The sequence below is a fragment of the Plectropomus leopardus genome, chromosome 15 (genome assembly GCF_008729295.1).
Source record: "Plectropomus leopardus isolate mb chromosome 15, YSFRI_Pleo_2.0, whole genome shotgun sequence".
NCBI lineage: Eukaryota > Metazoa > Chordata > Actinopteri > Perciformes > Serranidae > Plectropomus > Plectropomus leopardus.
The window spans coordinates 24,959,399-24,986,777 of NC_056477.1; the positions used below are offsets into that span (position 1 = coordinate 24,959,399).

At 40.3% G+C, this 27,379-nt stretch overlaps 1 protein-coding gene across 2 annotated transcripts in view; it reads left to right on the plus strand.

Moving 5' to 3' along the window:
• The window catches only part of dntt (deoxynucleotidyltransferase, terminal), a 93,806-nt gene continuing 66,427 nt past the window's right edge, over nucleotides 1-27,379 (plus strand). For both annotated transcript variants that reach the window (XM_042502674.1, XM_042502675.1), the window contains exons 1-4: nucleotides 1-325; nucleotides 6,819-6,993; nucleotides 10,367-10,477; nucleotides 25,990-26,160. In XM_042502674.1, the coding sequence (XP_042358608.1) occupies nucleotides 132-325; nucleotides 6,819-6,993; nucleotides 10,367-10,477; nucleotides 25,990-26,160 (651 nt within the window). In that variant the 5' untranslated portion in view covers nucleotides 1-131. The remainder of the gene's footprint in view (nucleotides 326-6,818; nucleotides 6,994-10,366; nucleotides 10,478-25,989; nucleotides 26,161-27,379) is intronic.

Below are 27,379 nucleotides of genomic sequence, written 5' to 3' on the forward strand. Positions count from 1 at the left end.
TGTGGCATCACCAAAGTGTTTTTTCCTGGATCGAAGTTAAGTGGCACACAACAACAACAACAACAAATAGCTCAAAAAAGCAGAAATTCCTAGAGGTGCAGGGACACTTTGGCTAGCTCACCTCAGAAGACATGTTTCACACTCCCATTGTGCCTCGGGTGAGGAAAAGGTTGAGACCAGCAGAAGCCGGTGTTCCCAGGCGTGAAGAGGTGAAGTTTGAGGATGTCAGACTGTACCTGTTGGAGAGGAAAATGGGACGCAGCAGGAGAAGTTTTCTGACCCAGCTGGCCAGGTCAAAGGGCTTTATAGTGGAAGACATCCTCAGGTTGGAAAAAGCTTGCCATTTTGTTGTTCACTGACTGAGCAGGGCTTGCTGCCTAAAAGCTTTTTTGAGTGAAGCTCAAGAGAACAAGTTAATGTAGAGCAGAGGAGTGCAGGAGTATTTTCTGGGTTTGTGTTTTTTGTGTTTTTTTACCTTGTGGTTGGCCTTCAAGGCCTTTATTATAACTCTAGTGAAACTGAAGGTCACAATACTAATTAAAGGCCTGTATGAACATGTTTGTTCATTTCGCCCACTTTGAATGTTATTGCTTGATTAAATGGGTGTGATTAGTAATTATCAGCGCCATATATATGGATTAAAGGGGCCCTGTAAAACCAACTACTATACTCAGAATGCTGTTATCAGTGCATTAAATGGGCAATAACATCAACATTTAATTTCACTTACACTGTCTTTAGGTTTACGTGCAAAGACTATGTGGTTCAGTTTAGAAAAACACATGGTTTTGCTTAATATAAGTTTGTTATGTGTATCATATATCATAAGTCACATACATTACGGGGCATACCAATCCATTCTCATTCACAGTCCTTCAATATTGCTACTTTTTTTCCCCAAAAGCATCTCATAGTGAAGCATGGGGCACCACGTGGGTGACATCAGTGCATGAAGACTGTATGGAAATTATGTAACGTTACATCAAAACAACGTTAATTTTATGGTGTCACATGTGACACACTCCGTGGTCTCCAGGATGAAATTTTGCTTTTCTTTGATCCATCCACCTCCTCTCCCTTCTGCCCTATGCAGACTTTCTTGCTCTTTATACTATGCCAGTAGCTCCAAAGGTCGAATATTGCTGCAGAGGGGTTTACACTGGAGTTAGTTAAAACTGCAGCACATCTCATAAAAATGCTAAGGGGTTTCTCTTGGGCATGGAAAAGGGTCGGTATTTGACGTCCTGGGGATAAGAACGAGTTGGACATATATCTAAAATAAGTCAATATTGGCTTTTGTTTTCACATGGGACACAAACTGCTGTCTCCACTGTGAAAGTCTTGTTCTGTTTGACCCATCCACCTCTCTTACCTTACGTCCTATGCAGACTTTATGCTACATCACTTGCATCAAGTGCTGCTGTGAATGAGTTTACATTTGAGTAAGTTGAAAGCGCAGTGTATCTCATTCAGACACTGTGTCTTTTTGGTAGTGACAAAGCATCAGTATTTCACAACCTGGGAATGAGAATGGGCTGGACGTACGTCATGTACTTGAAATTATTTGACTTTTTTTTTTTCACATGAGCCATAAACCCCTGTCTCCTGGGTGAACATCTTGTGTTTGAATAGTCCACGATATCTACCAAACTCCCTATGTGAACTTTATTGCTCTTTATACTAACCTTACGTCAGATGACTTCCTTCGTTGCTGCATCACAGTAAACATTTAACACACTGCACAATATCTAAGATGCTAAAAACCACTGATTAAGCCAAATTAATCAAGTAAAGTTAGTGTGAGCTATATGATTACATTTGAATGAATTTGACGAGTTAGGTAGGAAAAAAAAAGAAAAAATACACCGATGTCATTTGAACCAGCTGACTGTCTAGCAGTTGGGCCATTAAATGCAAATGAAGACTTATTTTCATTTTTAAAAGGAAACTTTGATATTTTTCAACCTGGACCCTATTTTTCCATGTTTTTGTGTTGAAGTTACTTATGGGAACAACAATTTCTGAAGTTGTTCCAGTATTTTAGTAAGATTTTTATTTTTTGCTTAACCAGAAAAAGCCCAGATTTATGCAGATTTTTGAATTTCAACCTACTGCGAACCATTTTTACAATAACGACAGTTCAGTCTGTTCCTGTGAAAAAAATCTCAGGACATTATTGAGCAGTTCTCCAGTGAGAGATTCATTGCTACTTTGTGCCATTTTTTGAAAACACATGACTTTTTAAAAGAGGTTCAGGATCCAATTAGCTAATTAGAGAGCCTCCATTGTCTCATGAATACTTCATTAGTAAAGGTTAGGGCATTTATCCTGTCTCTGCTACACCTTAGTGGATTTTCCCCTTGAGCCATAACTCACAGCTCCAACATAAATACGTTAAGGACAGGGAAGAAATTGGCTAACCCAGCTACATCTTGTAGAAAACTAAAAGCAGTGGAAAAAGGTAAGTTTTAACTTTTTTTAATGAGTTTGGCTGAAGTTTTTTTCTGAAGTCACACTTAAGGAGAGATGTTTTGTGAGCTTGTTCCTCGCGATGATGAATCATCTATTGTGCAGTAATTATGGAAGCAGCATGCCGTCTTCGTTTTTTCTGCCTCTGATTGAAAGTATCTTTTAAATCCCAAACTGTGAACACAGCAGAAGTCTTCTGCTTGACATCCGCAACGCTTCAGAGCCAGGTTCCTTTGAGACTAGTGATACTGTTGATGCAGCCTCCACATTTTTAAAAGTCCACTTTGTTTTTTGGGGCTGAGCAGCTCAGACTTTGAGCTCCTGTGGTTAGCAGGTGTGTGTGTGTGTGTGTGTGTGTGTTTGTCTGCTTCTGTCACTGTCAATGTAAGTTTTTTGAGAATCACAGTGAGGGCAGTTTTTTTTCCAAATTTATGCTGCCTGAAGGTTAAAAAAATGGTTGAAGTTAGCATGTGATTTAGGTGAAGAGTCCTCACAGGTATAGTATAACCAACATGTGTGTGAGAGTGTTTAAATGCGTGTCTAAGTGTGCCTGCCAGTCGTGCGCCAGCTTGGCCATGGCAGCATTCCCAGAAACACAGCTTGAGCGCTCCTACGGTTACACTTGGCTTGATACAATTGTTTGAAACCAACGACAGGAAGTAGAGCATGCCTGCCTCAAACTGACATAAATTCAGCAAGCCGACAAAACTGATATCAGCTGCAGTTTGATAGCAACACCTTCCGTATCTAGTCTTACACAAATTATAGGCACACTGCCTTAAGCATATGGTCAGAAACACTGTGTGTATTCCTCTGTACATAAAGGAATGTGCTTGTACACACACACACACGCATGCACGCACACACGCACACACACACACACACACACACACACACACACTCACACACACACACACACACACACACACACACACACACAGAGTCTCCCCTTGGCCTGATTTCAAGTGTGATGCACACGAACATGGATCCAAATATCGACATGTTTGTCCTGGCTGATTGATGAGTTACAATGAATGCTCTTTCACGAATGACCGCCATGAAGTCAGTTTTAACTTGAATATTCGACAGGCGTCTTCTCTCTCAGTTTCACTCTGTGTTGACAGTAAGAGAGGGGTTAGATCATCACCCACCCTCCACTTAACTGTTAGTGGTTGAATATAAAAAAAAAATACTATTAAAATGACACAATACTGATGTTTTGGTTCATACCTTCATGATGACTTGCCCACAAAATTATGATAAATTATTATAATAAATCTTTTGTTGCAAAATTATTTTAAATACTAAAACATTTTAATAGCTTCCATTTGGTTCATATCCCAAGTTGTCACATATTGCTGTTTTGTCAGTCGAATTTCCACGTCTACAAATCACGCTCTAGCTATCCTTCTGCGTCTGGTGTTGATGTTCTGGGATGCTGCTGCCGATGCAGGGATGTAAAAAAGAAGCACATAGTAGGATTACGCTACAAAAGCCAGTGGTTATGTTTAGACAACAAAAGTACATGGCAACCAATGCGGGACATCACACATGCTTAGGATTAGGCAAAAATGGCACAGGGTAAGGTCTGAAAATAAAAAAAACATCACATTCAGACAGGAGGCAAACCCTGGACTCCCATATGAAAAAATGGGCAGTCGCCTGCCCTATTTGGACCTTCATGCTCCTCATATTACATCATTACTGACAGCGTTTCAACCTGTGCATCATGCAGACACAACAGGTTCCGTTTGGTCGCATTGTGTACTGACGCCAACCAGGTATCGTGCTGCAGCGGCAGGTGCTGTTTGGCAGTTAAGGGGCTTATGATGACAGAGCAATGGTTGTGTTTGGCTGTGTTCTCAGCTGACAATGCTCAGCGGCGTATCATGTGGACGCATGCTAGACGATGGCTTTTGGCGTCTGGATCTTACACCTAAAGCACTGCAAAAGCAGCAGTATTTGACAACTTTGGAACAGGCTGATAAGTTGCTGTTTGGAGCTGTTCAATTGGCCACTTCCTCATGCATTACGTGCGATGGGACATTTTGGTTGATAAGGCATGAATGCAGCTCTTTTTAAATGAGTTAAATCATATCTTAATGTAATTTAGTTCCAGTTGTGTTTATCATGATTAATTTACTACTCACTGGGTACATGTTTATCTCAGAGAAGATGTCTCAGGGGGGCAGCTGTAAAAGGCAAACAGATGAAACCTCTTCACGGTGTAAAAATCAGTCATAGACATACTGTGTCTCTGATGTGCCTGTTGGGTTTCACTGGAAGGAATAGGAGGGTAGCTGCTGACATGAGACGACTTAAGAGGGTTCTCCCTATCAAAGCCCATTGACTTTAGCTTGTCCTTGTGTCTGGGCTCAGAGTCTCACTGATTCTGGGAAGTACAATCTGGTGCTGGGCTTGCATTCTCGCTCATTTGCATGTCAATCTGCCATTTTACATTCTGTACAGCTACGCACAAGATAAAGATCCCAATTCAGGGGCTGGATTATACCTAGGTAAACATGGCACAAAGAGAGGGAGTTCTTTTTCCTATGATCTTAATCTTGTTCCAACATAGGAGCTGAACCTGTTGTGATTTTAGAGGGAAATTGGCCTCAGGAGCCAAATCTCTATTACTGTGGTTAGACAACTGTTCACTGCAGGTGAATTTAAGCTTTTGGAGATAATAGCTGTGTCCCTTGGAAACCTAAAATGTGTTTGTCTGAGAGGCTCTTTGTTCATGTCTTTGGGCTGGGAGGAAGGGCTTTTTTTTTTTAAACACGGATGATCGGTGGCCGGACTGGTGTGCTGAGATAGAGGATTAGTTTCGTCTGTGATTTGGCCAATTAGGCCTCAGCCTGAGCTCTGCTGGGACATCCCTTAAAGAGTCTTTCCACTGATTTACCCACGCCAGGAGAGAGGAAGAGGAGGAGCGTGCGGAGGGTAATTATGCACGGCTGGGCGCCCTGATTGGGTATGGTAGTTAGACTCCGTGGCAGGAAGCAGAGGCGAGGAGGCTGTGATAAAAAGTCTGTTGAGAAAGTCTCGGCGGAGCAGTAGGAGGCACCGGTTGAGTGAGTTCAGCTATCAAACAGTGGAGGGAGGCATTGAGGGTCTGTGCTGATTGTTGTTCACCCAGTGTTGATCCCCAAACAGCATGAGTAAGACCATGATGCTAAGATCTGAACTGCATTTCAAAAGCCTCGCTTGAACCTCTGCACTCTCTAAAGGCCGCTGAGACGCAGACAGGAAAGTTCTTTTTGTTCAATCAAGCAGTGAAGGAAATCTTTCAGTCAAACAATTCAAAGTATCCTGGGAATCCTAATCCGTAGACATGGTATAAAGGTTTTAGTCATCTTATTATTTGCATCAAGAGAAATTGAATAACTTAATGGCTCTGAACATATATTGTCTCAGTCAGCTTCTCACTATGTACAATTTTGTCATATATGACCACATGATTAAACTAGAAAAGTGCGCTCAGTAGAGTGTGGATCTCCATCAGACAGCTATGTTCCAAGCTCAGTCAGCTAATCACGGCAACCCTAGATAAAACACAGCCACAAATCTTTGATCCATTTTATTCATACCTGGTCTTTGAACAGTACTACCTTTGTCTGTAGGCTACAAAAAAAAACCCCAATAAAGACAATTAAAACAGACAAACCAAGAAACAATTTAACTACTACTAACTTAGGAGTACAAAAACATCAATGAAAACTTACAACATCAAGAAGTCTACAAAATCAGGCAGACAAAACATTTTAATTCTGAAACATTCTGCAGTGGTATGACGCCATGCATGGAAAAAAAAAATAGTTTGCAGCTTGAATGTGGCGCAGCTGGGCCCGGTGAAATTTGTCCCTCGTGGCTTCTTCCACACAAGATGTGGGCAAGGGTAACAAAATTGGTAATTTGTTCATTTTGTAACATGCCTAACTTGAGTAGATAATAACTTAAGGATTATGGAATTAATCTTCAGACGCTCCAGTTCAGAATGAGACCAAACTTTACTATGGATGTTTTTCAACCAACAAAAGACGGTAAGGCTCTTTGGTTTTAGATTAGCTAGTTTTTGGAAAACAGCCCCTACAAGTCGGTTAAGAGTGAGCAGTCTGCAGTGAATGATGATACAGTTCAGTAAATGAACTGAGAATGAATTGAAATAGCCTTGGTGCAAGAATTTCATTAAATATATTCTCATGGTTCTAATACAGATGCTTGAAACTTGAACCCGTCAGTTTTACAGTGAATTAAACTCACCACCATTTACACTTTGACAAAATGAAATAAAACCAAAAAGTGAGCAACGAACTCCGCTGACAAATTATTTTCTTCTGTCTCTCCAGTGATGAGGTCACTCATGTGGTGTCAGAGGACAGCCAGGCTTCATCCCTGTGGAAATGGCTAAAGGAGCATGCTCTGAAGAATCTACCCAACATGCATGTGTTGGACATCAGCTGGTTCACTGACAGCATGAGAGAGGGGAGACCTGTTGCTGTGGAGACCAGACACGTCATTCAGGTTTGTGTGTGTCATAAACCAGACAGAAATATCTAGATAGATATGGGGTAAGCACTAGATGGCATTACGGACCAAACAGGAACTTTTTTATTCTGTATAAAAAACATGCGTGCAGTACTTGAGGAAACACGATAATGGAATACTCCCCCATGCATACATATGCATGTTGTGAAGGTGTTTCTGCGATGGCAAGGTATGTAGTGAGATTCTTCCTCTCCCAGTAAATCTATAATGTCAACCCCCCTGACAGAGAGCTCTTGAAAATAGGACACATCTAACTTCTCTCAGCCTCGGCTCACATTACAACACTTCACCTCGCTGATGGCAACAGAACCCTCCCCCATATTGCGTGGGAGAGTCAAATAAACCCATCAGCTGGACGTCAGGGCTCCGAGCGGATTGCTAACTGAAACACACACATATTTCCCCTCGTTGATGGCACCATGAGAGCTTGGCAGCATATGGATCCAAAATAAAGAAATATGTTGTCTCCTGTTCCTCCCACAGTGGAGAGGGAAAAACACTCCTGAAGTTCGCCAAGCTCCATCTATGCTTTCTGCTAACCGCCTGTGACGGCATCAGTGGTCGCAATGACACTCGCCGTGTGTGTGCTCTCATGTGAAATATCTCCCACCCAAAAATGCTTTTGTCTTGTCTGAGCGTTGTTTCCACATGGCTACGTGAGCGTGGCACATCAGCCTTGCGCTCCTATTCGGCTGCATCATTAAGTGACAGGGCTAATGATGCCATGCTGACATTTATTGACCCATCTCCCCAGGTAACCACCAGCCCACTTCTCGTCATGTTTTGTGATGCAATTCCTCTCTGAAGCCAACGAGGTAACACACGGTGGCATTTATGTGCACGGCGCTTCCAGTAGATTGTTTTTATGAGTCATAAATCCATTTAAGGAGCTACCATGTAGAGATAAAATATTCCCCAAACAGGCCACTTCTTGAGCACATTTGCCTGCGGCTCTTCTTGATAGTCTGGAAATGCACCGTGTTTTACTATCATCAATATTCTACACGAAGTCAGGGAGGAATTTTAAGTATTAAACCCATTGAAATGTAATATTTCCCATTCCTTCCTGGCTTGCAGAGAGGCAGTTTAGCGTGTTTAAGTGGAGAGGTGGTAAGATGTAAGAGTATGCAGCTTGAAAGGAACAAAAATGGGATTGATTTGCCAGGGATTTTCTAGTTTTTGCATCTGGCTTGTGAACATGTATCTGCCGTCAGTCTTCTGTTAGGAGACAGGTGGGCTGGGCTTCTGGGGAGGATGTTTGTAGGTTAGTGTGTAGGTGCGCCTCCCTTAGGAGTGGGGCGACCTTTGCCCTGCTTAGCGGCCCAAGAGGATTTCATTAACCCACCTGAGTGCTCTTCTCTGCCTGCGTGACTGGCATTAATATGGAGGCATCTACGGTTGGAGGAGGGGTCCAGGAGTAGGTGAAGTCAGCTTACTGTACATTTTCATCTCAGTAGATGGTATGTGGAGAAATGAAGCTGGAGCGTTTGCTTTTACAAATGTGCGACGATGTGTCTGTGTCACTATGCAGCTACCCCTTTAAAATACTAGCTGGCAGTTTGCTTTCTGTAAAGTGCAGTGAAGTTTGATTGATTCAAAACACACCTAAAACGCATAAAATATGGCTTAACAGCAACAATTTTGAACACAACTACACAAATTGGCTTCATTATAACCCGTAAGACTCACAGACAAAAAGCTTATCTTTTAATGGGCACGTTTTCCCCACAAATACAACATGCTAACGTTATTAGCATACAAGCGTATGGAATTTTACATACAATTTTTGCACAAAACCTCCAAATTTAGAGAGAGGATGCCATGCCACACACAGATTTTAATTCTGTGTGAAAAACACTGATTTCACTTAGGTAACGTTATGTTACATTATGTTACAAGTTTGTCTCCATTATAAGTCATGAGGTTCAGCAGCAAAACAGTTTTGGTATACCAGAAACTTGTCCCCACGAATACAACATACTAATGTTATTAGTGCAAGCCTATGGTGTTTTACATTGAATTAGCCTTAGTGACTAGTAGATTTTCTTTCTTTCTGAAGCCTGGATCACAGTCAATACTTGAAAATGCCATTGTGTGTGGGCTTTATTGTCTTCACAATTTATTGTTCCTTATCTGTGAAAAAAAGTAAATAAAAGCTTTATTTCCATTGAGAAAAAATGCTTTTCAGTTTCCAAAATTAACAGGTCTGCGTAACGTGTAGTTACATGTCTGAGGCAGGTGTATTTAAGGTGATGGTGTACGGCGTAGGGTGTATGTCTACAAAGCGCCTGGGCCATAGGTACAGCTTTGATTTTACATGCAAGTATAAATATCACTAAAACCCAACCGCAAAGGTGGAGAGGGGAATGCCAGGCGGGAACACGTTGCCTCTGAGATCAGTCTGAGAGCTTTAACTTCCACAGAGTTATAGGCCTGTATAATAACCGAGCCCAGATGGGGATAACCAGCCTCTGCATGCTGATGCACAGACGTTTGTCTCCATGGACCCACAATCCCATATTGGATTAAACAAACTGCAGCTGAGGTGGAAAAGTGATGGAGAGCCCCCTGTTGTATTTAGAAGGAGCACAGTTAGGGAGTTTCTAAGACAGTTTTACTTTTGATTGGCAGAAAAATTGTGCCGTGAAATGTATTCAAAGTTATTCTTTTTTTTTTGAGAACAGGAAAGGCTCCTGGCAGAGAATAAATGATGAACATTTTTTGAATCCCTTACTGATTGATTCAGCCCAGCAGTGTGAGAGGTACTAGCTCTTTTCATTATCTTTTTGCGACACCCTGTTCCTTCAGCAGCATCGGCCCCCAGTCAACACTGTGTGGTGACAATCTCTCCATCTTCCTCTCTCTCCTCTTCCTCCCCTTGCTGTATCACTCTCCCACCCAATACATGGGTAATTTTATGGACACAATGTTCCCTTTTGTGATGTCTAATTGTCTGCAAGAATATTAATATTACATTGGTAATCCTTTTGACACATATATTACAAATGGGGAACCATTTCTTCATAGAATGAAAAGGCAATTTACAGGAGGCAAATTGGATGATGGCAAGCAGATTTGTAATGCCACGGGTTAGGTAGCGTAATGGATTTGGATGCCACCAGACTGTGAGATGAGTGTCATTAGCCTGTTGCCCTGGAGACACACAGTCATAAAAATAACTTCTCCAAGGCAAACGGCTACATTTTTATATAATTCAATTTGAACTCTTGGCTCCGTGCAGGCAGGAATAGCCTTATACACATTTACACATTGAGACTGTCAACAATTTTGGAAGATCTCAGTAATGTATGACTGTATATGCTAAATCTCTGGTTATTTTTATACACAGGACACCTTGCCCACATTGCCAGAAGGTTCGTCAGCCACCCCAGTGACCACCGTTTCTCAATACGCCTGCCAGAGACGGACTACCATAGAAAACAATAACAAGATATTCACAGTAAGAAACTGTCATCTAACCTCACTCTGGACACAACTGCACTTTTACATGTTCGCCCACCAGAGGCTGTCGCTCCGTCTTTCCAATGTAAGAAGCCTCCTAATCTGTTCTGCTCTAATTGGATGGCTGGCTTGCTTCACTCATGAGCACTCTGACACAACTCTCCCCAAAATACATTAACCTGCAAATGAGCAGCATCTGCAGCTGTGGCGCATTGGAGGTGCAACAGCTGATATGCCCACGATCCCTGGCACCGGGGCTGGCACGGACACGCCCTGAGGCACCAAGCGCTATGCCAAGATGGGCGATGGACGTGACACTCCTCACAAGCAATGATGGAGCCGTCCCCCTGCCATCTGGTGGGCAGTGTGGTAGGGAGGGGAGGGGTGGGCCCCAGAACCTCAGGTTCCCACACAGGATGGGGAAGTGGTTGATCGGCTAACTGGCTCAGGTGTTGATGAGTGTGGAAGCTGGGAAAGGATGTTGCATTGAGATAATGGCATTGAGGCTGCAGGTGCAGCATGAGAAACCAGTCAGAAAGTAGGAACAAGGCAGTGTCTACATTAGGCTTGGGTTGTATCTATTCTTTCATAACTTCTTTACATTTCCTCAGGGCGTATATGGCGGCATTTGTGTACAAAACAAACAAACAATAGACATATAAACTGAGCTTTTGGTGATAAGAAGTCATTGTAGTCATTTACCCTTTTTCCACCAAAATGAACGTGTGCACGCAGGTTTTTTTAAACACGGGAAAACCGGGCCACAATAGGCGATAGACTTCTTTCCCATTGCTAACAGACCAGAGTTGGTACATGACTCAGCAGCAAGTAGGCATGTATTTATGTGTGTGTGGTTTACAGGTTAGTAAACAGTTAAAAGCAGTATGAAGGTCAGTGAAAATGTTTTTAATATACTTTACTAATTCAGTATTTCTTTCAAACTTGGTGCAGACTAATTTGGAAATATGTTGTGATGCTTGGACAGAAATGGACAGTATTTTATGGCAGTGCCATTACTGCATCTTGCCAGTGATGAAGCTTAAATTACCTTTCCCATTAAATACAAAAGGAAGCTGACCTCTGGTGGTGCATGCTGTGCACAACAGTACATCGCCTCAATATAGCATTTCCAATCAGTTTAATAGAAAGAGGAATGTCTGAATTTTGGATGATATTGAAAATGAGACCTTTGGGATGTCTAAATACCTGGTGTATATATATACATAAATTAAACAATTTTTTTGTTAATAGAGTAATCATTAAAGGCATTTGTTAAACATAGAACTATTTCCACCCTCATAAATGTGAGGTTGTGCTGCCTTGGCTATAAATTGAATATTAATGGTTTTTTGATTGTTTAGATGGAAAGAAATTAGCAATTTAAAGACATCACTTTGGGCTCTGTGAAATTCTGATGGACAGTTTTAACCATTGTCTGCTAATTTATAGACTGAAAAAAGCATTTAGGAAACAATAATTATAAAATAATTGGCAGATTAATCCATAAGAAGGACAATATTACTTGTAAATTTAACAGCAATGCTATCACCTAAAGAAAACATTGGTATACACTTTGCATTTCATCCATTTCCATTTAGATTTTTGTGGTCCTGTCTCGATGCCATTCTCGGCACAGAATATGAAAGCGGAGGTCTGAGATGTGCAATATCACTGTGAAGTGACTGGCAAACCTGTGTGTGTTGTGTGTGGGAGTGTGGGGACCCGCTGATGAGTTTCTAGACCTATTAAGCACAGCTTACTGAGGGCCTGAGAGGCATCTGTTATGACATAATGACTTTCTACCTCCCGGTGACAGTAAATGTACATAATAGACGCATGCACGTGTGCCGCAGTTCACCCACACGTGCTCGCACGCATGTGTTGTCCACACGGACAGACATGTACAGACACGCACACCCACACATGTCTCACCTGGGGAGGGCTGCTGTTCAATCTCTTATCCCCTGTTACTTTCCGCAGCATTAACTCCATAATTAGCAATCCCACTCAATTTCCCTATCCCCATGATTAACTCATTATCCCCGCATAAAGCCACATCAAAGAAGACTTTCTGATTAGTGAGAAAGGTTGTTCTTGATGTGGTCTTGAGAAAGCCACAGGTAAAACACTCCACTGAGGAAGATAAAAAGAAATTACTTGAAATATTTAAGTCAGAAGGAGAAAATGTGTTGCTTTGACCTTTGACTGCAAACCAAGTCTCCTTTTAGAAATAAGCGAGCCAGGAGTTGAGCAACTGTACTGCCGTGCTAATGAGGGGCAGGCTATTGATCCACAGTGGTAAAGAAATCCCTTATGTTGATTGCACAGCACACTAATGATCTAGTCCCTGTGAATACATGTCAAATGAAAAAGAGTTTGAGAGGGCTGAGGTATGTGTTGATATGTTTGGATACACAGAGGCAGTTTGCTAGCATATAACATAGCCTGTGTGGCACTTTTTCTCTTGTATAAGGCCACCCTATCATTTTTTCTCCATTTAAGGGCACCCATTAGTGCACTGCATCTCATATATTGACTGAAAGGACACTTTTTTTAACATGGGTGCCCAATTCAAATATTTCAGACAAATGACCAAAAAAAATTGGAATGGAAAATTGGAAGAATTCAGATTTTAAGCTACAGTTAGTAACTTTTGTATTAAAAACTCCAACATTTTACATATTTGCTGGAAATGTCACTATATTCACTAAGGAAAGGCAAGGCCATTTTATTTATGAAGCACATTTCATACACAGAGGCAGGTTCAAGGTTCTGTACAGAGAAATTAAAAGAACAAAATACAAAAGAACAATTCAATTTAAAGTGAAAACAATACAATTAAAAGAGAGATATAAAACAGTAAATTTTTCATTTTGAATATAATAACTGCAATGGTTGAGGTGCTCAGTAGCTTGGTGGAGCGGACACCCCATGTACAAAGGTTGTGTCCTTGCTGCAGCAGCCCAGGGTTTCGATTCCAGCCCACGACCCTGTGCTGCATATCATCCTCTCTTCATCCCCACCTTTTCACACCAAACTTAGAAAATAAAAAAAAATAATTAAAAGAAAAAAACATACTGGGGCATTCCTAAGACCATCCAGCAATTGGTTACATCTTTGTAGTTCATAAATGACTAAAAGGCACTTCTCCCAGTTCAGATTTTGCCCTAGGCACTACCAGCAGCCCACATCGGTTGACTGTATCTAACATGGTAGTTGGCTCACAAACTTCCTCATTTTACAGCTAAACAGCACACTAAAATATTTCTCTGAAAACATTTAAGGTGAGAAAAAGGCAATACAATACCAGAATCTTGATTCATATTTGATAGGAATCACAATCAGAATTCCGGTTTTATTGCCAGGTACATTTACATATACAAGGAATTTGACTTGTTTTGGTGCAAAACAATGAACGTAAAGTTTTACCAGCTGTGTTAGAGACCCCTTCGACTGATTGGTTATTTTTGGTGCAGTGTGGTTTATTCTAGCGATTTACATTTGAAGCAGTAGGAAAAGAAGGCACATGATTTTTTTTTTTTTACAGACTCTGTCTTATGTACTTCTTTCAAAATATAACAGTTTATTATTATTTAGTTATTATTCCTAAAAGTCACCAGCTGTAGCTTTAACAGTGCAGGAAAACTTGAATTTGCAGACATTAATTGGTTGGTGTCCTCACTGTCAAGTCATGTATGTCACAGTGTTGGAAAGAGCCAGGTATTGATTACTGCTGCTCCTTCATGAACACTGTCAATAACATGCTTAAGGAGTTCATTTTAATTTATTAGCAAATTAGATATCAGTGACGAGCAGTGTCAGAGGAGAGGTATGTTGGTGACAGACACAGGTGAGAACTTTTCACTGTACGAACGTTATTGTGACAGAAAGGATGTTTATATGCAGAAAAGGACAAAAGCACATTGTTAAATCCCCTCACTTTGATGGACACAGTCATATTCAGTTAATTTTTGAGCTGCCATGTGGCTGCATTATTCTCTGACTCCTTTCAGGCTGCTCATCCGGCTCCAACACACAGTGGCAGACTAGTGTATGGCCAAGCAATATGGTGTTGCTACATGCACTGATGTCTGATGTGTCATGGCTAGCCAGTGCCACTGTCACCTAGCAACTGCTACTATATGAGTTCGTCTTCAAGTATTTTTTTTCCTATTATTTATTTGTCTATCTTTATATTGTTTTATAAACATTTGCACTTCACTTAAAATCTAGGCCCTGATATGGACTTCTTTTTTACAATTATTTGATATTTATGTAACTTGAGAAGCTTTGCACAATACATAACATGTATACCAACAGACTGAACTGAAAACAGCATGATTTTAGATGCAGATTTCTGTAGCTAAAGCATCTGCCTGTAGAATTTGAAACTGCAGGACTTTGGTGACCCTGTGAGCCCCATTATGTCACTTTTGCAGACTGCAGAGTGAATACAAATCTGCATAACTTCCACAACCTTAAACTGTCTGGGAAAAGCATTTGTTAGAAGGACAATTATTTCTTTGACGGTGAGAGATGTATTCATCAGGAGCAAAAACAGGTCAGTCAGTCAAATTGAAAACTTTCTGCTCAATTAAACTAAGCTCTCCTGGCTCGTTCAGCATTGCATTATAAATGTATGTCTTTACATTACAATGCATTTAATATTCTCAGTACTATCAAAGCAGCGCCACCACAGAAACAGTCGGAGCTAGCAAGAGAAGCAGCTGCTCTATTTTGTGATTTTTGAGTTCTTTTTTTTTGAAAATAAGAAAACATCATTCAAAATCACATTGACATTTGAAATAATGCAAATTGCTAAAACTCCAGCAACTCTGGAATATGACCTTTCTCAACATTTGGTGGTGCAGACTATTAAGCTTGTAAATACAAGAATGGTTATTTGTTCTTAAAAGCAACAATGCAATATTGTTGTTTATTTAACATTTTAAAAAAAACAATTTTTCTTTGTTTTTTTGAGTGAGCAGGTTAGCTGATGTATTTTTAGAAAAGCTAGATATGGCACCACTACTGAAGCCACTGTGGCCACTTCTGGTGTTGTACCAAAATAATCCCTCAGTGGCATACACACTGTTGCTAATTTATCATTATAATTTGAATTTCTAAATCATGAAGGTTTAATATTTGTAAAACTTTCATAGAGTGGACTTGCGTTCCCTATCAATGTGGTTACCAGCAGAGTTATTACCTGACGCTGTCCTTTAGTTTCATGCACATGTGACTTGTTCTGTGTTCTCAAGTGACATCACCTGTGCGTGTTGCATATGGATGCACCTGGTGCCATCTGTCCGTCTGCCAGCATACAATAACAACACCACTAGTTCTGTCCATGTGTGTTCTCATCTGACGCCATCCAGCTGCATTTTAGTTGGACGACCAAGGTGGCTTTCGGCTCCATGTTCGCATTCCAAAAGCACTGAGAGTGGTGCTGTTTCACAAGTTTGGAGTGAGAACGGGCTGACACATCAAAAGTTTTGGCAGTGCCTTGGTGTTCAGTGTCTTTAAATATGACCACAATTTGTATTCATTGTTTTATCAGTTCACTGTATTTTGTACAAAGTAGAAAAGACTCTGGAGCAGCATTTTACATGAATTTTAATTCTAATGCAAGAAAGCAAATATGTGTCCTTCAAAAAATTGTCAAACTAGTCCTTTACTTACTGCAACAGATAGACACAAACTCCCAAGCTCAGTGGGGCTGCATTATATCTGGATTTGTATGAGTATTTGTATAAACAAGCATCATTTAAAAATGAAACCATTACTTGTGTTGGTAGGAGGACAAAAAAAATCAAACATAAATCCATTTTCACCACTACCAAAACCTTTTAAATTTGACCAACCAAAGCAATTACCTTGACAGTGATATAATATATTGAGACAAAGAGTCAGAGGCTTTAAATGATGTGTTTTCATGTGTATAGGTGCACCGCTGTGTTTTTGAGCCCATCTTAGTGTATGCTGTTTGTGCATCGAAGTGTGTGTAGATAGATCCACGGACAGACAGAGGAAGCGTCAGAGGAAACAACCCGCGATGATTTTCAGCAGGGAGGGGAGGAGAGGAGCATCCGGGGGCCAGCAGGGTGTGCTGGTGAAGAGGGGGAGGAAGTAGGTGGTGCAGGGAGGTGTCAGGATCAGGAAGAGAGGATGAGCATCATCTCGGCAACAGCACCCCAGTGAGGTGTCAATCACACACTGGCAGCAAGCAGCCCTTCATTCCACAGCCATGCACTATTGATTTATTCATCCCTGCTCCCTCTTCATCCCTCACCATCTCTGCCTCACACTTGTACCACTTCCTCCTGCCCTTTTGTTATGTCTAACACCCCCCAGTCTATCCATCCTCACTGTGCTCTCTCTCACTTTTGTTTGTCTCTTGCTGTGACTGGGAAATCTACACCGTCTACACACACACAAGCCAAGCCTCTCTCTTTTTTTAAAAAAAATCTGCTTAGCCATGATTCCTCTGCTGTCATAATTTCACCATAAGCCTGACGCTTGCTGACACAAAAATTGACATTTGTGTCTCAGCTGATTGACGTGCAGCATCGGATGCCTTTTCTCTGATGGCACATAGACACACAAACCGACATATACAAACACACACATTCTGACAAACTAACGAGGGGAGGGAAAGTTAAAAAAAAAAGAAAAGAGAGAGAGAGAGAAAGGGGAACAGAGAGAAATGGCTAAACATCCTGAATTTGTTTCCCTTCAGCAAAAGGCCTCCGATGTATTGATAGGAACAACACCACGGATGAGGAGATGGGCAGAGGGGGTATGGGAGCACTGAACCTTAAATACATCAAATTGATTCCCTCCGTTCCCCAGTAGAGTTAACATCCTCGACTTAAAGAGCTAACAAACAAAAAGAAGCAAGGATCAGAAAGCAGTGATTGTTCAGAACTTGTGTTTTGAAAAGATGAATAAAGGTTTTCATACTTTTGGATTTCATATTAAAACATCTTCAACTTTCCTTTAAAGCCAGGCATAAAAACAAATGTTAAAGAAGTTAGTTTCCCTCATCTGAGGTAAAACTAATAATAATTAATAAATATATACTAATAATAATAATAAATACTAATAAATATTTTACTGCTAGAGAGATGCCCTTTTAATTAAACTATGTCTATGCAGTAGAAAGACACAAATACTTGGTACCGCATGATCAGAAAAAAACAGAGAAAAGGGACACTTTTGCTCAGAGGTAGAAAACCTACAACTACCAGAATGCACTGTGCTGCACCAGGACAATAAACGCTCCTACTGGTGGGTGATGTAATGCGAATGCGTACATGTTAAACAATGGCGGCCAGAATGAAATGATCTTGTATTACATTAAAAAGGTAAACCAAAATATTTCTGGAAACATTTGAGGATGGAAATTTGCAACTCAGTCACAAAATCTTTGGTTTATATTTGATCAGTCCTACTTAGTTTTACTCTTTGATATCAGCTGTTTTTTCCATTTTTTTTCTGACCCCTTTTCACTGTGCAGAAAGCAGCATGGCAGCTTCCATTCACAAAATCTTGCTTTAACAACTACGCAGGGCACTCAAATATGTTTCTAAGAACATTTTAGGAGAGGAAATAATCAGTGCAGTAACATAATCTTAATTTATATTCAATCAGCACTGTTTAGTTTTTTTTGTTTAGTTTTACTGTTTCTGGTGAGATGGAGGGAGGTTTACCACAGTTCATGTATACATACACATTGTTTTGATACAAAGCTGGTTGAAAAATCGGCAAAGCATTGAGAATTGAGAATTAATGTCCACCAGTTAGTCATTAGATATGGAATAGATAATATCCATCTCCCAGCTGTTAATCGTGTTAAAACTCTTCTCAGTGGGTTCTCTGACCTCCTTTTATAGTTTCTTTTTGTGCATGCAGCGAGGCGGGCTGCTGGGTTAGACATGACTCGCAGGCATGTCCGTGATATCCGGTGGCGGGGGGTAAATCGGTGTGCTATATCAATGTCCCCCGCGCACTAAGTCCCCCTACCAACCACAACTCCTCATTAATTAGATGAACACATATTCAGGGTGGCTTTTTGAGCCTGCAGCGCTGACTCCATGCAGCTGCTAAGACAACATGACAGTTGACAGAGGAGCCGCAGAGAGTGAGTGTCTGTTTGTATAATATTAAAATCCAGTTTTCTTCAGGTGAGATTATTATAATTGGGTGATCTGCTTGAGTGCGATTTTGCAACAAGAAGCAATACTGCAATCATGTCACTCCACGAGCATCAAGAAGTATCATTTTGGGAAATTCACTTGTTTGCTTCCAAAAGACAAATCTGATATAAATCTTTTTTTTTTGGCCAATGTTGCCACTTTTTTGGGCTAGTCCACAAGCTAGTGTCACCCTGGTTCCTTTAAAAAAGCCTATGGAATTATTCCACTGTATTTTGGATTAATGTGGAAAACAAAAGATTGTGATACTTACATTTTTTGCTCTCAAAATACTCATGCGGTTGTCAGCAGAAATAGACTGCCGTTTTGATAATTATATTGACTATATACCACCTTTTATTACAGTTTCAATGTTGTCATCTTTTGGAATTTATGGTTATAAATATGTAAATACAGAATTTACAGCAGCAGGCAGCCCAGCAGCAGCATCACGGCAACAACACGTGAAGCACGCTGCAATTTGGAGTTGCTGTCATGTGTTGCTCATGCATGCATGTTTCTAGCATCAGTATAGTTGATGATCCTGAAGAAGGCCTGAGGGCCAAAACTTTGTCATCTAAATAAAAAAAAATGCATATGCAACACTTATTTTCCAAAATAAAGCCCTTTCTTTCATCCTCTGCTAAGAGGGTAAGGAGCTCTTGGACCTCATTGTTTTCCCAATTTGCGGACATTTTTTGCTGCTGTTCTTCGTCTGTAAGTTAGTTGCTATCAGCTGCAGGATGCTTTTTAAATCTCCCACACTGCGTTGCAGGCAGTGTTAATGGGGCTAATGACTAGTTAATAACCACAGTGCCCCCAGCTGCATATCTGTTGTAGATGCACTGCCACCACTGCTTTTATACTGATTCTCCTTCCCTTGTGCTGGGCTCATTCTTACATTGCTTTATGTTGTACAGTGGTTTGTCAGTTTTTGGTAATCTATAGTTTACCCTGTGCTTATTGTTAGTGAGGTGACAGGAACCCCAAACCAGTATGGCCAAAACACATCTAGACAAACTGCTTGCAACACTCTCTGCACACTAAACACTTACACAAGCGTGCCCTATCACCTATCCAATTACAAGCTTGCCTCTCCTATTTGTTGCATGCTGTGAAGAGAGCGCGGCTGTATGTGTGTGTGTGTGTGTGTGTGTGTGTGTGTGTGTACAGATGTTAAGGGTCACTCTGTTTCCATGTGCTGTAGTAAACGGGTCAGTGCGTCTCCTGGGTGAGCCGGACTAAAGTCTGCTGCTCACTGACCTGAGGCTGCATGTCTGCACAGGACTGCGGGTGGTGCAGTGACCTCAGATGGCGGCTTGGCTACGGGAGAGGAAACGAAGGCATAAATATGTCTGAGTCTGTCCTGAGCTCTGGCCACACTAGGCTGCATCAAGCCCAGGTCCTGAATTTAGAATCGCTCAGCTTTGGTCCAATCAGAAGCTCTCAGTATTTTTCCTTTAGGCAATGCACACGAGCAAACTGTTTTTATCAGCTGTGTGGTATTTCACTGATACATATTTCTATTATTGTATTCTGCTTAAACATAACTGATTCAGGCATTCCATAAAGGGCAGAATAGCAGCATGCTAGAATTAGCATAATGTGAACTGCTTACCCAAATGTCACACGTGATTACTGACTAATTCTAAGCTCCTTGTGCTGTCCGAGGATTTAGAGAAGATACTGCACACTCACTTGCTTGTGTTCTGAAAGCTTCACCGAGCAATATTTATGTTATGATGCTGAATGCAATGAATCCCTAAAATATGAAGGGGTCGCTTGTAGTCTTGACCCCAGTGAGAACCAAACATTGTCTGCTTTGGGCCACATAGTGACACAGAACATCAGCAGCACCTGCAATCTTCCACCGGTGTCACTGATCAGCTGAAACACATCACTGTTTGTACTCTGAGGCCTTTTGACAATTCTCACAGTCTAATACGCCGTCTTGTAGTTACACTTGTAAATGAGGTAAAGTACAAACTGTTCTGTGGTCAGTGTAGTTGTATTGGTTGGTATTTATTTCTTAGGATACACCTCAGATAGATGACCTGAAAAACATGACAATAGTATGAAAAGCACAGGTGAAAAGATTTTTTCAAAAGATGACTAAATTCCATTTAATAGCTTCAGGTTGAAGTTCCTGGTTTTGTGCACACACAGTCAAGTCTTACTGTGATACTTGAATAGAATGCAGCCATTGTTAATGCTATTTCTACTTTAACAAGTCAAAATGTCTACAGAAAAATTCAATAGGTACGCTTGTTTTTTTGGCAAATAGATTGATAGCAAACATGCATTTTGGAGCAGATACGTTTATGCCTATATTTCTCAACAACGCCATGGTGTATGAGTTGTTAGGTTTAAGGACAAAATCCATATGGTTATGGTTAGGAAAAAAAATCATATTTATGCTTAAAACACACAGGTTTGGTGATTTAAATGCTGCTGTCAAACACAGTTGGTAAATACAGTTGGTAAACACAGCTGGTAAAGGCTGCTGGTGAAAGCTCCTTGATACGTCTGTAAAAAACACCTGGTCTGGTTTGTTGTCAAAGATGCAGCTGGGAAGCGCTGCAATGTGACCCAATTTCAGAAAAAACACACCCAGATTCAGTGTCACAAATGCCGCTGGTAAACGCCGTGATGTGTTGATTAAAAACACCCTGGTTTGTTGCCAACCATGCAGCTGGAAAATGCTGCGATGTGACATTAAAATATCTAGGTTCGTTAGAATACACCAGGGTTTAGTGCCACATACGCTGCCAGGAAGCACGGCACCCCAATCACCCGTGAGAAAGCCACCAAGGGTCGCCAAAAAAAAAACACTGTTGTTGTTTGTTGGCTGTGAACAGCAGTCTGCAGCTTGGCAGCCGTTTCACCTAGGTGTCATGCCATCCACCATCCCCTCCACCCATCAATAACAAAGTCTGCTCTTATACTATGTCACTGTGTCACTATGTGACTATTTATATATTTTAGTCTGGTAGTCTAGTTTAGTCTGGTTTACAGTTTCACTACTTTCTTTATCATTTTATTATTTTTACATATTTATTCATTTTACTTTCTGTCTTAGTTATATTTTACAAATTACTCATCTACTTATTTATTTATTTCTTTTTATTGCTATCATTATGTTATTTATTAATCCTTTTATCTGCTTCCTTATTTATTTGCTTTTTCATCTTTTATCAATTGGTTTTATCCTGCCTCTGGTGTTTCCTCACTTATGGTAGCGTTTCCTCAGTTTCTGGTTTTAATGTTTTTATTTTCATGCTTGTGCATGTGTGTGTGTATGTCTGTGTGTGTGTGTGTGTCTGTGTGTTTTGGGTGGTGGGGGTTGTTTTTTTTGTATGAAGCACTTTGTGTTACAGTTCATCTGTATGAAAAGTGCTATACAAATAAAGTCTGATTGATTGATTGACTGTAACATATCTGTGGTTTGCAGAAATTTACAATGTGAATATTTTCCTCTGGCAGCTGCTGCTGTTAAAACAGACTTTTGTACAACACCTGACTAATATGAAAAGGTGGTCAGATAAGGTAAATGGCTGAAAGTGAATCAAACATTATAACAAAAAGAACTGTCTATTTTCTCAGAAGTTGGTGAACAAAACCAGGAAGAAAACACAATGGACTATTAACATGTCAGTCAAAATCTCGTCAGAATAACGCTGGAATCGATTCATGTGGCTTTTTTCACAATATTTAGAAAAACCATTATCATGTGCAAAAAGACAACTTATTTATGAATAGACTTTGCAGCAGTGTTTCAGTCATTGTCTAATATTATTGTTATATAAAAACAGACTTACAATAACAGACAATATTTCACAGTAATACACAGAATTCAATATAAGAAGGTAGAAGGATGGTAGAGGATTTTGGGTGAGCAGAATAGCTTTTCTAAAAGAATTAATAACAAGATGGCAATTTTTTATTTGAAGCTATTAATAAAATATATGTGTTAGAAAACAGTTTTTATTATAGGTGTTGAGTGTAATAACTCACCAAATTAAAACTGTGTGGTGAGATAGCACATCAAGAATTAAAGAAAAAACAAAGCACGACAATTATCACATTTGGCTCATACAAAGAAGCACATAACAGAAAATAGTTGGGGGATGTTAGTAAGAACAATACCCTGAGGACTTTCATGCAGCGACACATTAGCATTTCCTCTTACGTGCTTCAATAAAGTGAAATATGATGACTGTATCAAGTAACTTCTCCATGAAATTATAGAAGTGCTACACAAATCTCTTGTGAGTACTTAGAAAAAAAGTTTATATATATACTGAAGTTTTATATACTGAATTTGTCGTTAATGGGTGTTTTTTTAGGCTGGTGTCTGAATAGAAAGACCCACATCTAGCACTTTATTTCAGAGGACTCCATCTTCTTGCCTCAATAAAAATGAGCTCCATTTTTCAGGAAAGTGCTGCCTGTTAGAAATAATGGCAGTTCTCAAATTATTACATGCAAAAAGCCCACCTGCATCCCACTGCACCACCTTGCTCGGTCTCAGAGACACTCAGATAGCAGTCTCATTTAAAATGTTTTGTCATAGCCCACATATTACCTGCTTAGCTAATGACTGGCTGTACTGATGATCCAACTCTCATGTGGTGACATGTTTTCCTCCACTTGGTTCCGCAACAGCAGCTCATCACTTCAGCGGCAGCACAAATGTTCAGCTGCACGCCAATATTACAAAATGTGATGCTGAAGTGTTTTTTCTCACTTTATTCCCCTCAAGTGCAATAACAATCTATTGCTTGAAAACATTTATCTATTAGAATAATCTATTCTTTATATTGGCTAATTCACCCACTAGGATATCTAAAACAAATGACAGAATAACAGAAAAGAAAGAAATAACTCATTATGTTTGGTGAGGATAGCACCATCATGTGGCCATTAATGAAGCCTTTTTTTTCGCTCATTACTCAGAAACTATGTAAAAGTGTGTGTGTGTGTGTGTGTAGTATTTGGTTTTGTTTGGAATATTAGATTTGCTTTCATTTTGACTTTGTTTGCATGTCTAAGCATAGTTAATGTACACATTATATTTTCGGAACATTTTAGCAGTAATAATTCCACACTATTGCATGTTTCCACTTCAAACATCAGGCCTATGTTAGATTGTCATTGTAAGCATGTTAGCATGCTGGTGTTGGCATTTACCTCATAGTATAGTTGTGCCTACAGCCTCATAACCTCTAGCACGACTGTAGACTCTTGTTTAACCTCTCCTTCAGGGCTGGAAATAAACACCATTCACAAGCGAATGCTGGTAAAATTTGCAAGTGGCTACTATATACACTTCACACACCAGCCAAATATATCAATGGTAAGCTATTGAGTCTGCTAGATTTTGGAATCCACGGGCTAAACATTGCCAGGTGCAGAAAATGTTTTCATATACAAATATTTAATCAAATATTTACCAGATGTCAATAAGCCTGAGAAGAGCCATCCATTCACTTATATATTATTTTCAGTTATTTCTATTCATTTTTGATAAACCATACCATTTAGGTCGCTTTATTCTTGTGGTTATGACTTATATGATATAAACTAATCCACTTGGAGCAAGCAATCGTAAAAAAGAAATGTATGTGATTAACTCTAATCACGAGTGTGCACTCACTTAAATACCTAAACATTTAATCCTTTTGCTAAATCCTAGCATTCCTACCATTTAAGTAAGTAGTGAATTCCACATTACATTGCAATATGAACAGTATGAAGATGAAAACGTTTTTAGCAGACTCTTCACACATGCAGTTGTCATGGAGCAACATAGGCATTTTTCACAGCAGACGTTTTGACTTGTCATCTTGGGAACAGCACAGGTGTAGACAATACAATTAACACTGCCTGTGTGGTTTTGTGCGTGCTGGCTCACTGTCACACTGTCAGGGCTTAGCTTGACATGCTTGAATTACAACACAGTCCTGTTTTATGCTATTGCCTTCTATGGAAAGGCCTATTACATTCATTTAGTTATATTGTTGGTCACCCAACATATGCTAGTTAAATATTCACTCTCCTTTTAGCTCCATGTGTGACCACTAACTCTGGTAACAAATAGCTAGCTAGCAATTTTTGTTTCTTAAAACGTTCTGAGAATGGTACAAAGCAACCAATGCAATGCTTCAGTAATGTTTTCAGCGGCAAGTTTTCTCTTAGTTCCCAAAATGTTCTTCTGGGCAGCTTTGGCTCAGAGGTAGGGTGGGTCGTCCTCCAATCAAAAGGTCAGCGGTTTGATCCCCAGCTCCTCTAGGCAACATGTCGAAGTATCTTTAGGCAAGATACTGAACCCCAAATTGCTCCCGATGCTGCGTCATCGGAGTGTGCATGCGTATGAATGGTTACTACCTAGTAGGTGGCACCTTGTATGGTAGCCTCTGCCACCAGTGTGTGAATGTGTGTGTGAATGGGTGAATGTGACATGTCCTGTGAAAGCACTTTGAGTGGTCGAAAAGACTAGAAAAGTGCAATACAAGTACAGTCCATTTTCCATTTACCATTCTTAAAGTCACGATAACATTCTTGTCTGAATTAGCATCTAACCTTACAGTGACATTATTTGAAATGATAAACATCCTTATAAGGTTCTTTGAACATTAGATTCAATTTTTTTCTTTAAAACATTGTTGCAACTTGTAGGTAACGTCAGCCAATGCTGAGGGAATGCTCCCTGCTAGCTGGGTATCTCCCTCTTTCACTGCTAAATGCTCCAAATTTCATCAATTATTACTTGAAAACATTGATGATATCAGTTTAGTTTGGAGGATTAGTCCTCTCTTGTACATTCATTCCTTCCATGATCCTAGCTGCAGACTATTTAAGCATTTGTGCCTTTGTAAAGGGAGAGCCCGTGGTTGCCCCCATGAGAACCCTGTTTTAAACAAGTGGAAAATAATAGGTTTCTGTTTGGTGTTCGCCAGCCTCTAATGTCTCTGTGTGGTCATCCAGAAGAAAACCAACATGCAGCACGTCCTACTGTACAGTGACGGTGACAGGGACAGAGAAGGAGTGATAAAGGGGGGAGGAAGGGACCGGAGGGAGTTCCGTTCCCTGTTTGGTTTCCTGTACGGGTCAGTGCATCTCACATGTGAGTGCACACCTGACACATCTGTGTGCGATCTTGCTTTCTTATGGGTTTTCTGTTTTTCTCTTGTTTGAATGCTTTAGAATCATGCAAAAAGTTCGCCATATTATACAATATAATTTCTATCTTGTCTTCTCTCCTACATTATTCCTCTTTCTCCTTTCACCTGCCCTTGCCCACCTTTACCTGTAGGATGCTTTTGAAGTGCTTGCAGAGAACTATGAATTCAATGAGATCGAGGGTCCATGCTTGGCCTTCAGGAGAGCCGCGTCCGTCCTAAAGAGTCTGCCCTGGGCTGTGAGGTGCTTGGGGGGCACTCAGGATCTGCCTTGCCTGGGGGAACACACCAAAGCAGTCATGGAGGTAAGTCCCACAGTCTGCAAGCAGAGTCCAGCTGACAGCCAATCCATCTGTATTATGTGTTGAAAGTAGTGTTGCCACGAAACAGCATTGTTTTATTTGGGCAGCTATACCAGTTTGATTTTCTGACAACATAGCTTTGGAATGCAAAGTTTTCAGAAGCTGACTCTCAAAATCCCAAACAAGGAGAGTTTTCACATCAGTCAGTGTGTGCAAACAATAAATAATGCAATGTTTACTGTGATGGATTACCTCTCTCACCACACAACTCTTAGGTCCCTCGAACTTGATTTTCACACTGTTGCGAAATGATCTAAAACCAGTAGCTGCGTCAGAGGGTGAAAGTCATGCTAGACACTTTGGAAAATGCTTTTGAATAAAGTCAGCAGTAATGCTGAGTGTATTTGATGTGATTAATGAGCTAAAACACTCAAAACCAGCAGGATGGTGGTTTAATGAAGCAGCAAATCATGACTTTATTGCTGAGTGCAACAATACTGAGAGCTGACCAAGTTCAGTATAACACAGACCATTTTGTAGTGGCAGTTTATGGGACTATAAAAGCCATCTGTATAAATATTTGTAGCAAATGTTACACACAGGTTTTGACTGTGTTAATGTAGCTTACCATAATTCAACATATGATGAAGCAACAACCACTGGGGCTGAAAAATTAAGCTCATATGGAAGTGCCAAAAACTGCAGTCCCTGGAATGACCACTTGAAGCAGACTCCATATGCGTGTCAGTCCTCATATTAAAATGTTCAACTTTACAGCAGAAATATACATGTTTACAGACTGCTACAAAAAAATGGTTTTGGTCCAAATGGCTTCCACAGCAGCATTGTTGCATTTAACTGAAGCTGTGAATGCACCTTGTGTTAGGGTTAGCTCCTCCCTGCCTTTTAAATATGGTCACGTCTAGCGCCAAAAATCCAAGATGATGATGACCAAAAGTTTACAACCAGTGGGTGACGTCACAGTGGCTATGTCCATTAGTTTATACAGTTGATGGATATGATGCATTCATCCCTTCATGAAGGATGCAGCAATACTCAGCTTGGCTTCACAAACATTTTTAATGACCAACAATCACAGTGAAAAAAAATTCAAAACATATTAAAGCCTTGATAAAAACATGTTCCACCTACCCTCCCATGAAAAGAATGAAACTAACAATTCACAGATTCTAATAATTTTTTTTTTCGGAGTGGCCAAAGC